General features: G+C 42.7%; 1 protein-coding gene across 2 annotated transcripts in view; it reads right to left on the bottom strand.

Annotated features, from left to right (window-relative positions):
- The window catches only part of LOC110062897 (uncharacterized), a 20,130-nt gene that overhangs the window by 2,083 nt on the left and 5,547 nt on the right, over positions 1-12,500 (bottom strand). For both annotated transcript variants that reach the window (XM_089283071.1, XM_020769843.2), the window contains 10 exons: positions 11,330-12,010; positions 9,673-9,836; positions 9,064-9,212; positions 6,194-8,346; positions 5,620-5,787; positions 4,748-4,888; positions 4,489-4,645; positions 3,833-4,050; positions 2,044-3,167; positions 1-1,647 (listed from right to left, as the gene is read on the bottom strand). The exon at positions 1-1,647 is cut by the window's left edge and continues 2,083 nt beyond it. In XM_089283071.1, coding sequence (XP_089139197.1) covers positions 982-1,647; positions 2,044-3,167; positions 3,833-4,050; positions 4,489-4,645; positions 4,748-4,888; positions 5,620-5,787; positions 6,194-8,346; positions 9,064-9,212; positions 9,673-9,836; positions 11,330-11,945 — 5,556 coding nt within the window. In that variant the 5' untranslated portion in view covers positions 11,946-12,010 and the 3' untranslated portion in view covers positions 1-981. The remainder of the gene's footprint in view (positions 1,648-2,043; positions 3,168-3,832; positions 4,051-4,488; positions 4,646-4,747; positions 4,889-5,619; positions 5,788-6,193; positions 8,347-9,063; positions 9,213-9,672; positions 9,837-11,329; positions 12,011-12,500) is intronic.

Below are 12,500 nucleotides of genomic sequence, written 5' to 3'. Positions count from 1 at the left end.
ACTGTAAAGAGGAGTTCACCGTTGTCTCCCGCACAACTTTTTTTAAATTTCAAGGAAACAGTTTTGAAGGAAGACGTCTGTCATCGGATTCCCATTCAAGCGTTGCTTTTCCCTGAGATGTTGACTTTTCTAATCATAATTTCCAACATGCGCTAGGCTGGATTACCGCCGCTCTCTGGTCTACGTTGAGCGCGGACTCCTTTCCCAAACAGCGGCTAGTAATTGAGCGTAGGCAAGCACGTGATGGTCTGTTATGGTTCGCTTGCATATTGAGTTAGGAATCATTCTCGTTCTAATATCATGAATGACAAAATACTCCTTAACTTTGGCGCGAAATTTCAGCGTTAATTTATAATTTCACATATGAAGTTATAGAATTGCCATGGCAACGTTTGGCGCGAAATTTCTCGATGACCTCTCGACAATACACAAGTCAAAAACCCACGATCGTAAGCGTAATTTGTCACCCATAATATTGAACGATAATCAAATGGTATACGCGTGAAATTAAGAAGTAATTTCACTTGCGTTTCGTCGAAATTCTAATAATTAGAATTTTGACATAACGAGAGTAACATTGTCTCCTAATTTTACCCGTCACCAATACTTATTGTACTTAATTAAATAGGAATAAATCCGGTCAGTTTGGGTGACTAAAGCGCCGACTAAAACCGGGTTAAACGGGACTTGTAATCAATAAACTGCAGAAGCTAACTCATTATAACAAAATGATCCAAAATTATAATAAAAACGGCGTTTGTAATGTTATCCGCGACCTTACTAAATACTACCTAGGCTTCATTCAAATAATCGACCCTACCTGCTTGTAATCTTTCCCTAGCTGACATGGTTATGTGCCGTGTTACTGGACAAAAAGCAATACGCTAATTGATTCTTGACTAGCTTACAACCTCTTTACCTTTCAGTTCCCGCATCTCTCGAGGAGACCGACTTTAGAAGTCTATCTTGTTCTGTAAAGAATCAAAAGCGCGTATCCTGAACATCACTGTCCTCCTGCTCGTGACTTTCCTCTTGACTGTCAGGGAGTCTCTGTTCATTGCTAGACACGGCCTCTTCTTCCTGTGCGTGCTTGTCATGATGTGTTCCTGCTTCTTGCACGTTTTGCTCCGAGTCTGTGACCGAAACACTCTCGGTCGGGGTTTGTTGGATCTCCACAGTCACTATAAAATTGTTATCTTCTTTTTGCTCTGAATCGTCCTGTTTCTCGCTTGATGGTCGTTCGTCCTGGACAGTTTCTTGGTCTCGTACGGTTTCCTCTTTTTCTTCATCCGCTACTTGTTCGTCGTCCACCTTTCCCTCGTCCTCATTCTTAGAAGAAGTCGCCTGCTCTTCGTCTGATTTCTTTGCCACTTCCTCAGGCGTTTCCTCTTTGACTTCCTTTTCCGATCCTTCCGAAGATTTTGCTTCCTCATCCTCCTTCCCCGATTTAGAACTTCGTTGGTCTTGCGTTTCACCCTCCCTTCCCTCAGCTGCTTTTTTGCTCTCTTCCTGCATGTCCCCATCGTACTGAAGAAATAACTCCTCCAGTAGATCTGAATGACGTGATTTCCACGCGTACATCGAGTCTCGGTTTATTTCCGGTTGGGTCAGCAGTTCGTTAAGTTCTGACAGATGCTTCTCTTTATCCTATAAACACAAAAAATGTTTCATATATCGGTAAATCTTTTAAGCTAGCCTTACCTTTACAGTATACCCTGTTACAATTAGGAACAAAATACAAGAAAGGATGAAGGGTGAAATCTAGAATGTTGATCCTCCACAGAGGCCTTGTTGCCATGGTAATCCCTCTCACGTTACTTTTAGACATGATACCCAGATCTTCCGCGGATGTTACCAGGCGAGTTGAGCTAGTGTTTTCGCGGAGGATGAAAATGGGGAGGGTGAAGACCTGGGAATATTTCTGGACCGTCCTGATATTTCCAGGGATGATCTAAAATGATTAATCCTCTATTGTGCGACCTCTTTACACTCGTTACTTGAAATTAAAAAAAAAAAAAAAAAAAGCTCAGAAACTTAACTTACTTTAAGAGTTCTTTCCAGTGTTCTAAGTTTGACAAGTGTCTCCTCATTACCATCATGAACCGAAGACAGCGCCCGCAATCTCTCTGGACAGTCCCACACGTGATCACCCACTATTGACAGGCGCGCTTTTCTTACATTCTGAAACATGACCAACAGATCGTCATCGTCCGACGAAGATTTAATCGATCCTTTGTCGCTCTTAATGGATCCTCTGTCGCTCTTAATCGATACTTTGTCGCATCTTGAGCCGGGGGACTTGGGAGGCGACGAAGATTTCTCTGGTTCGACCTCGGGTGGCACAGACCACGTTTCCTGCCGGTCTAACGTGAAGTACCATTTGGTTTTCGACGGCGACAATGGTTCATCAAGTTGGGCTGGACTCGTTTCCTTGATGTCTTCCTTCGCGTCTCGTTTAAATTCGTCAGTTTCTGACGGCTGTTGAGCAGAACTAACCTCTGTTACTTCTGTTTTAACAACTGATACCACTGTCTCGACTTTTTCTGAAATAACTGAAGTGGATTTTACTGTCTCTACAACGGTAAGTGAGCTTTCGGTCGTCACTGTGCTTACAGTCCCGTCTGTTTCATCAACTGTAGAGTCCGAAACGTGTGGAGCTGATTCCTGGTCCGGCTGTGCGCTTTCAGCTTCAGCCGTCACCTCCACGGAAACACTAGCTTGTCCTTTACTTCCCTCTTCCTCCTCGTGCGAAGATGCAACTTCTTGGGCAGTGTCGCTGGAACTTTCTACAGCGGGTGTATCTTGTTGGTCAGACACTTCAATAACAGGCACAGACTCAACCGCTATCTTTTCACTATTCACTAAAACCTCATCCACCACAGGGACAGGCTTTTCAGTCATCTCGCTTTCACTACTTTTGCTCGTTTCTTCTGGTTTGTCTTCAGATGGTTCAGACGCCTCCTGTGTGTCACTAAGTATTGGCTGTGTGTCTTCAGGTACCGGATGAGTCTCAGTAATGACTGGATGCGTGCCACTGGACACAGACGATCGTTTGTCTTTCCCTTCCGTTTTTTCGGGTGATCTCGACAGAGAGCCTGATGTAGACCTCCTTCGTGTTGCTTTCAAGTCTTCCTCGTCTTCTAAAAAGTCGTGGCGTCCTCCAACAGCTACAATTGAAATGACACCAGATGCGTTACCTCAAATTAAGTTGAGAGGTTGTATAAACGCAGTGATCGGTTTCAAATTTTTTTCGATTAACTAACACTGCTAACCATGTTGTAGAGTTTGGAAAGGGACGCTTAACTACAGGGAAATTTCAAGCCAAACCGTCTCGCAAAAGAAGAGTATACATCATCAGTTCGCGCAGAATCTCTTACAATCTCAGTTCAGTTGCAAAGAAGGACTACAACGTAGTAACAATAATAAATAAGAAATCATGGAGAAAATATAGAACATTTCCACTCACGTGGCCAGTACACATGCAAATTTATTGAAACAAAGGGAAGTGTTTACATGAGAAAAGAGTTCAACTCCCACAGGGTCGGTTTGGTATACCAACGTGGCCGCCGTTTCATTGTTTTGGAACACCAATATGGCTGCCCTGACGTCACGAGAAAAATGCTCTTTATTAGAAATATGTTTGCAAGCCACACTTTTGAGGCAATTAGGAGCATGGTAGATATATTATTTCCATCCTCGGTTTGGCTGTGATTTGGTTCGTCATACCACGAGTCTCACGACAATAAAGCTGAAGCACCATGTGACCCAAACAACAGCTGAGGAATTTAATTAATCAATTAAACAGCGAAAGAACCAAACCCTAAATACTGACCAAGAACTGAACTGGTCCGTTGTGTTGAAATGGATCCTGACTTTTTTCGCATGGCGACTTCACCCATGGGCGTCAGATGGTGCTGTTTTGTTTTGTGTATGACTTCTCCCTTAGAAGCAGCCGTTAACACCGTCAGCCATTTTTCCATGTCTTCTTTACTGTCCGCCTTAAAGAGTGACATCTGAGGTTTGGGGCCCGGCTGCTCACATTTGAAACAGCTGTGAGGAAAAAGAAAAAAAGTTAAAAACTAACAAAATGAAAGTACACCCCTTATCTAGAATAGAGCTGGTTTAGGGGCGGTTTGAAACGACAGGCCAACCTCGTTCCCAGTGTCTCTCATCTTCCCGTGAGAAACAAGGGCGGGAACAAGAGAGACCCTGGGAACGAGGTTGACGACAGGTCAAACATGCTTCCGACGGCAACGAACCTTCAGAGCGGAAAAACGTAATAAGCATGCGCGAGATTTGGCTACGCGCCAGTCTACTAGATTGAAAAAATGTCGGGAATTTGGTCGATTGTGTAAACGAAAAAAGCTACGAACTTTTTATGCTTTCCCAATTTTCCCGGTAAGCAGCAACATTTTCACGTCACTAGTGGAAAGCTGGTGTATTGTTTTCGTGGGGAATCAAGCAAGTACGTGTGATGAATGAACTTACAAGTTCTTCTTCGTTTCAGGTGCTGGAGCAACAGTCACTCCTTCCATGTTGATAACTCCACCGGCTTCGGAGTCAAAGGAAGTTTTAAAGTAATACAGTTTTCCTTCCTTCAAAACTACCCACTTGGGCTTCCAGCTAGAAAAGAACAGAGGCCCTCCTGGAAAAATATACAACATAGGTTAAAAAATGTTGGAGTTGCTCCAAGTCACATGACTTTATTATTGCTACCACCCTCCCCACCCCTCTGCCCCGTACTTACCTTTCTTAGCAAGCCATCCCTCGTGATCAGCGTCTCCCAGATCCCGGCATGACACGCGGTGATCAGGAGGCGTTTTGCCTTTCTGATTGGTTGCTTCAGAGACTCGTTCTGGTGTGCCAATCACCTCGACTTCTCGACCGCCTAATAAAATGGTAAGATGGAATGAGTTATAATAATACTTTTTTTGTTGCACGCGCTATTGGTCTAAACGTCTCACGGAACACGGTAAAATTCACATCACACTTTTTCATTCTCTCGAAAAACTGTTCGCTTCTCGTAACAGATATTGTCCGCGGACAAATATCCGAGCATATTTTGGCGCCAAATGGAAGCTACTGTTTACATATGCTCAGATATTTGACTTTGGGCGTAATCTCTTCCTCAAAGCTAATGTGTTTTCATCAAAATTCCCTCCCGAAAATCTGCTTCCTTCTCGCGACAGAAAAAATACCCTCGAACAAATATACGATGCTTTCACGTTAGTTTACTTAATTATTCCCGAGAATGATCAAAGTCTATCTACTCCTTATAACACCAACGCATTTTTCAAATAGAACAGTGACGACAATAATTAAAGAAAAAATCGTCAACGAGGAGACAAAGTCTCGATCACAGTCTTCTTGCCACGCACTAGCCTGCGAACAGGCTCCCGGCGAGGACGGAAAAAAACATTCGGCGAGCGCGGAACTGAAAAATTTGCAACAGTGAAGCGATCGGGGCTAGCCACGCACAGACTAAGACCGTACATGCATAATAACTCAGTGCCTCGATATACTACTAAATTCTTAAAAATAAAATTCCAAAAAATGTATTAAATTAGTAAAGAGAAATGAACTTTTGAGCGTGTGACAAGTCAGTAAATAATCACTTGCCTTCTCCGACGGTCTCAGCATAACTAATCCTCATTTGCATGCCGTGTGTTTTGGGAATGTGTGAACCATGAGTCAGTGCAATGCGTTCCCGTAACACTACATCGCCTTTATCTTGAGCCTCTTCTGATTCAGGTGATGTTTCTTTTTCCCCTGCAGGCCTGTCTGAAACTGAAGAGAGAGAAGATGTGCCTCTTGTATGAAGCTTACGAGGGCGATCCTGCTCCTGATCCTGCTCCTCCTAACATTTATAAAATAACTGAGAATCTCGAAAGTTATGTAAACCCTCGACTGCGTTCCGTCTCGAATTCTCCGAATACACTGTACCTCTCATGTTTAGATGAGGCTATGTAAACACGGAAAAAGGGCTCTATTGCTTATGCAGATGGAAACTAACTAGCAGCAAACAGCTGATTCAGCACCATCATAGCAGACACCATCAGAGCAATGTGATAGCTGTAGTAACACAACGTAACACAACGCAATAGCACGTAATGTTCCTGGATAACACAACGCAACGTAACGTAACGCAACACAACACAGTACAATACAGTACAGGAGAATGTTAATAACATACCACTTGTTTCTTTGCTTGTGTCTTCACTAGGTTCTTCAACCCTAGGTTTATGGTTAGCAACTTCACTTTCCTCCTCTGTAGATTGTTTAACATCTTCAGTTCCGGTAGGTTCCACTTCTTTGCCACTTGACTCCTGTTCTGATGTTGTTTCCTGCTCGCCAATATTTCCATCGACTTTATCCGCTATTTCGTCCTGAGCACTTTTCACAGCCTGATCTACTGCTGGACTGATTACAACTTCTCTTACTTCTTGTTGTTCAGTAGCACTGGTGTCAATTGCTGGCGCATCCTGGTCTGTCACGGCACTGTCTTGTTTCTCTTCGCTTTCCGAAGCCTGTGGCGTAACATCATCTGCGGCTTGTGTTGACGCACTGTCACCTTGCTGTTCCTCAACTGCTTGGTCGCCCTCCTTCTCCTGTGGTCTTTCACCAGGGGTACTTGGGACGTCACCTTTTGATTTCTTGCTTTTACGTCGCGCAAAAAGACCACTGAAAATGGAGTGCTTTTTCTCAGGTTGACTTTCTTGACTTTGGATTGGTACTTCTTCTGTTTCTTTTTTCTCGACAGTGGCATCAGCATCTTTAGATTGCAATGGTTCTTCCGCAGGTTTCTGAACATCTTCAGGCACAACCGTTTCTTCTTCTTTGTCACTTGGTTCCCCTCCTATAGCTTCCTCTTCTTCCTGCTCTGCAATATTCTCGTCGACTTTTTCCTTATCTGCTATATCGTCCTGAGCACTTTCCACAGCTTGATCTTCTGCTGGACTAATGGCATCTTCTGTTACTTCCTGTTGTACAGCATCAGTGGTGCCACTTGTTTCTGGAGCTGCATCCTTGTCTGTCCCATTCTCTAATGTCTCTACAGTAACCACAGCCTGCAATTTGGTATCGTCTGCAGCTTTTGTCGACTCACTTCCACCTTGTTGTTGCTCCTCAACGTTGTTACTTTTCTCTTGTGGTGTTTCAGCCGAAGACTCCTTCGATTTCTTGCTCTTACGCCGCGCAAAAAACCCACTGAAAATAGAATGCTTATTCTCTGGCTGAGTGTCTTGACTGGGGACTGACTGTTGTTCTGTTTCTTCTTTGTCAACAGCGCCATCGGCATCTGTAGACTGTAATGGTTCTTCGGCGGATTCCTGAACATCTTCAGTCTTTACAGTTTCTTCCTCTTTGGCACTTGGCTCCTCCCCTTCAGCTGCTGTCTGTACTTCTTGTTGTCCCTCATCAGCAATTTCTTCCTTAGCACTTTCTACAGCTTGATCAGTTGCCGGACTAATCATATCTTCTGTTACTTCCTGTTGTGCAGTATCAGTGGTCTGACTTGTGTCCGGTGAACCTCCTTGGTCTGTGCCATTTTCTACTGTCTCTTCCTCTTCCACAGCCTGAAGTTTAGCATCATCCGCAGGCTTTGTCGACATACTTTCTCTCAGCTGCTCCTCATCTGGTTTTCCACCTTCTTTCTCTTGTGTTGTTTCAATAGGAGGGCTTCCGAGATCACCTTTTGATTTCTTGCTCTTGCGCCGAGCAAAGATACCACCAAAAATGGGTTTCTTCTTCTTTACTACAGGTTGGGGACTAGTCTCTTCTTCCTCTGGAATATCCGAATGAGCTCTTTTAGCAGCGTCCTTAGGTTCTTCTGGCTGTTCACCCTCGGGAACTTCAGTGCTGGTCTCACCTTTCCCCTCTGCACCCTCTACTGGCACCCGAACCTCCTGAGCATCCTGGGACTCAACCTCCCCTTCTTTCGCCTCAGTTATTTCTTGCTTAGTATCTTCTTCACTTTGTGCTACCGGTGCTAGTTTCATTTCATCACCTCCACCTTCTTTCTCCGTAGCATCTTTGACCTGGGTTTCCTGATCTACATCAGGGCTTTTAGCTTCTGCAATCTCTGCGCTAGCCCCACTCCCTGATGGCTCAGTGTCACTCTTTGCAGCATCTACAACGCCATTTTGAGTAACAGGAGTGGATTCAGGTGGACCCTGTTGGCTTTCTTTCTCAGCATCTTGAACTCCGGCACTACTTCTTTGCGGACTTTCAGGGCTACCTTTGGATTTTTTATGCCGTCCAAGCAGAGAATCTATGACTGACCTCTTCTTTGATGGCGAGAGCTGTGGACTACCCCCTTCCTTGGGCTTGTGTTGGGTTTTGGGTGAGCTTAAGATTGAAACACGAAATTAGGTAAAGATAGAGTGTGCATAAATACATGTAGACTATGTGTGATAAACAAGGAAAACATAACGTTCCTTTGATCACCAAACACAGTTGACCACATTTCTTTCCATCACCAGCCAGGAATCTGTACTCTGGCAGTGCCTCTCTCCACCCAAGTGTCTACTTAAATAGCTACCAGCAAATCAAAGGTTAGTGAGTAACCCTGTTGGGGACTACATGTAGCATCCCACCCAGGGGGGAGTTGCCAGTAGCTATATGTATACACCTGGGTGGAGAGAGGCCCTATGAATTGAATTTTCAAAGTTAAGTGTCTTGCACTTAAACACAACACAATGAATGTAGAATTGCCCACAGGTTGAGCTCCACAAGCTGAACTCAGAGAGTGAAAAATGTCTGCTGCAGTCAAAACTTAAGTGCAAAGGCTGCAAGGTAGATCATATATGGAGTAGTGCAAAACATTCAACTGAAAGTGAACAGCTTTTAGAAAGTCTACAGTGACCCAGCTGGCGTTCAGACCCGGACTACTCTACATGACGTCCAAAGTGGTAACCATTAACTCATGGTGCCTCCCACAGAAAGTAACTAGATCCTGGTTACATTACGCGAGACCTTACGATAATTTTGTGTAAATAGGAGCCTGGTTAGTTAAGTCTGAGTCAAACATGCACAATGCAAAATTCAAATAATGCTCAAACTTACGATGAGATTGGCATTCTATGAACCACACCCCCTACAATACTTGTCGAATAACTAACGGTCTCTTCAGTCGCTGCACTGTCAGGTTTTGATGGGGTGTCTTCCACTTCATCTGTGTACCAAATTGTCCGTGATCTAACAGCAACGTCTTCCTATTCAGGGTTAAAAGCAACATTATAAATCTACGGAAAGCATCTGCAGCAAGTCAAGTATCAATTTCATCAGAGCCTTTACATCACACAAATCGGTTGTATGAGAACATAGCGAAAGAGATACAAAAAAAAAAAAAATATAATAATTTGCAAAGAGGTGGCTTAAAACTTCCTTGCTGAAGCTGGAAGTACATGACAAAGCTTTACCGGTAGATAACTAATTCTGTCTTAGTGGTCTTTTGGAATGAATATATATGACCAAGAAAGTCACAGACAGGACTGAAACAGCAAGAACCTTAGCATACAGGCAAAGCACACAGTAATATGTGTGCACTGTACCTTGAAGATACAATTTAGTGTAGTGGCCAAAGACCGAATTGCTTGGAGGAGGCAGATCATTGATGGTCCCATTCTCCACATGGAGAGAAGGGAAAGATGATACAAAGTGAGTATAATATACCTTCAAAGGTGACGAAGCTCTTCCCTCAATATCTCCTAGAGTTCTTGATCTGTCATGAATATCCTCTGCTTTCTGTGGTGACTCTCCACTTTTCGTAGTCAGTTCATTCATATCCACTGGATTATCGATGGTCACTGCTCTTTTCCTGTCAGCAGCCTCAAAGTCTTCAAAGAGTTAAAAAAGAAAACTTAACAAGGCTGTCATTAAGTTTTGATTCCCCTGTAGCCTTAATCTTCACACCCATAACAACCTGTTGCCTTATGGGTGAGTTGTATCAACTATAGTCCAGTTCACCCATAGCATCAAGGGCCCATCAAACATACTCAGCCGTAACAGGTGTTATGGATTATGGCCCTTATTGGCAGCCTTGCTTAATTATGGTTTTTGTAAGCTGTATGTAATAATGATCTAGCACCAAAAGTGCATAAAGAGTAACAAGTATCTCCCTCTGCTTTTAATCTCATGACTGGACTGTAACTATTATTGCCAACTGAGTTTTATGGCAGAGGAAATTACTCCAATGTGATCGCCTAAGAGCAGGTCAGTCTATTGTTAATTTTCAAATTGCACTACAGTATAAATTTATGTGTGCATATTTATAACTTTCTCAGTCATATACTTTAGTAAACATACTCACGTAATTGTATGAAAGCTCAAGCAGCTAAGGGTTTGTAAATCCTTATTTATTTATAATTGAAAATTCTTTCAAATTGGTGTAAATCCTCTAATTAGTAATTATTGCACTAGCACTCACATGATTACCTATAAGACAACAATGAATTCACATATCACCAGGCCAGCACCGCAATTTTGCCATGTACAGTATATCAATTGCCTCTTTCTTCACATGTACTGCAGTTCACTTATATTCAATAATGACGACAAATTCAAGCATCTCTGCTCTTTATTGCAGTCTACAACTTCAGTCTACATATATTATTCTGCCTGTTTAGTACTTCAAAATGTTTTAACATTTTCACGTAGCTTCCAGTCTTCTTAGAAGCTGTTATTTGAAGCATCAAATTTTTTAGCAGCTGCTTAGTAATGTCCAGGTGTAATATGATGATCACCATAAGACAAAATGTCCACTAAAAAACTTAATAATTACCCCTTTTCTCACCCATGACAGATAAACAACAGGCATCACTAGCAGTGAAGTTTTCAAACAAGGAAACCTGTTTCAAACCAACAACTTGAAGAGGAATGCAAATTACCTCAACTAACCAAATGATTTGGGAAATTGAATGTTTGAAAAAGTGGCGTCCCATTATGGAGGGAGATGAAATTTATACAAAAAAAAAACAAAAAAAAACCAGCAAGGTGGCCTCATGGTTATAGCGCACTCATCTCTGGATTGAGTGGTCCACGTTCAAGCCCTGGCTGGGAAAATTGTGTTGTGTCCTTGGGCAAGGTACTTAACTCTAACAGTGCCTCTCTCTAACCAGGTGTATCAGTGGGTTCTGGTGAATTGAATGCTGCCAAGGGGTAACCCTGCAATGGACTAGCATCCCATCCAGGGGAGTAAAAATACTCCCATTCGCTTCATGCTACAGAAACTGGGATAATCTCTGGCCTGATGGGCCACTTGACTCATATGCAGATTTTACCTTACCTTATTACAATACGTACACAGTCTAGTACATTATGCCCAGTTTACCTGTTACTGCAACTTTGCTTTCCTCTGAAGGCTGATTTTCACTCTTCTCCTCAGTCTGTTTTTCAACAAAAACTGCTCCTTCCTTGAATCTTTTTTCCACCTCTACTGGTTCTGTTTCGACTTTATTTTGTTCCTCATCTTCCACAGCAGTAACAATATCATTGCTCTTTTCGGGTTCATTTTGCTCTGCAGCTTTTTCAACTTCCTTTCCAGCTTCAACCGTTTCATTTTCAATGTCTGTAACTTCCACACCATTATTAACCTGTTTGTTGTCCAATACTTGTTCGGGAGTTTCATCAGGCTTATTTTCTGCAACAGAGCTTTCACCTTCATTTTCATTTTCATGGCCTCCAGCAATTTCTCCATTAGTTATTTCTGGGCTCTGTGAGCCCTTAGCTTCATCTTCATTTACACCTTCCTTTGGTGACTGTGCTTCTTCACCATGACCCGACAAAATAGCTGTAGTTTCTGTGTCAGAGATTCCCTTCAGTCCTTCTGTGGATGGAGCATGATCTTCTGCATCTTCTTTCCCAGCTAAACCTGCGTCATTGTCACCAGATTGTCCATTGACAGAGCTGATTGGCTGCTTATCCTGTTCGGAATCTACACTAGACATGTTGCTTGTCAGCTCCTCAAGCCCTCCAATACATTGCCTACGATGTATGGATGAAATAAAACCTCCTAGTACATGTAAATGAAAAAGAAATAATATACATGTAATCAGCACCAATGAAAAGAACAATGGTAATTAAAAATGCTGGTTATAAGCTCTGGACTCATAAAACTTTGAGTGGGTTTTAAATGGGCTTCTAATTTATTATGGCAGGGAGCTTAGATATTATTACGGCAGCTTATATCAACATGGAGTGGGGGAGGCCTTAAGAGCTCTACAATTGGCATGAAGAAAGTTTAGAATATTAGTACATGTATCACTGCCCCTGGGGAGTTATTTGACTAGTTCTAAGACCATTTGGAGTCTCCTTCACTTATTGAGTACAAAATTTGTTGCTTTGTATTTCTCTGTGCCAAATTGCAGTTTACTTTGTGTTGCCCTGACCAACTTCCACTGGGCCTTCAAGGATGGAAAGATTAGTGCATATAATTAGTGATTTGTCATATACAATTTCACAGTCATCCAATCATTAATATTTAGAAAGTGGAAGTTTGGGAG

Source organism: Orbicella faveolata, unplaced genomic scaffold (genome assembly GCF_042242905.1).
Source record: "Orbicella faveolata isolate gen_17 unplaced genomic scaffold, um_ofav_v1 contig_12, whole genome shotgun sequence".
Lineage (NCBI taxonomy): Eukaryota > Metazoa > Cnidaria > Anthozoa > Scleractinia > Merulinidae > Orbicella > Orbicella faveolata.
The sequence above is the reverse complement of the archived record's forward strand: the minus strand, read 5'-3'. Positions and strand labels throughout refer to the sequence as shown.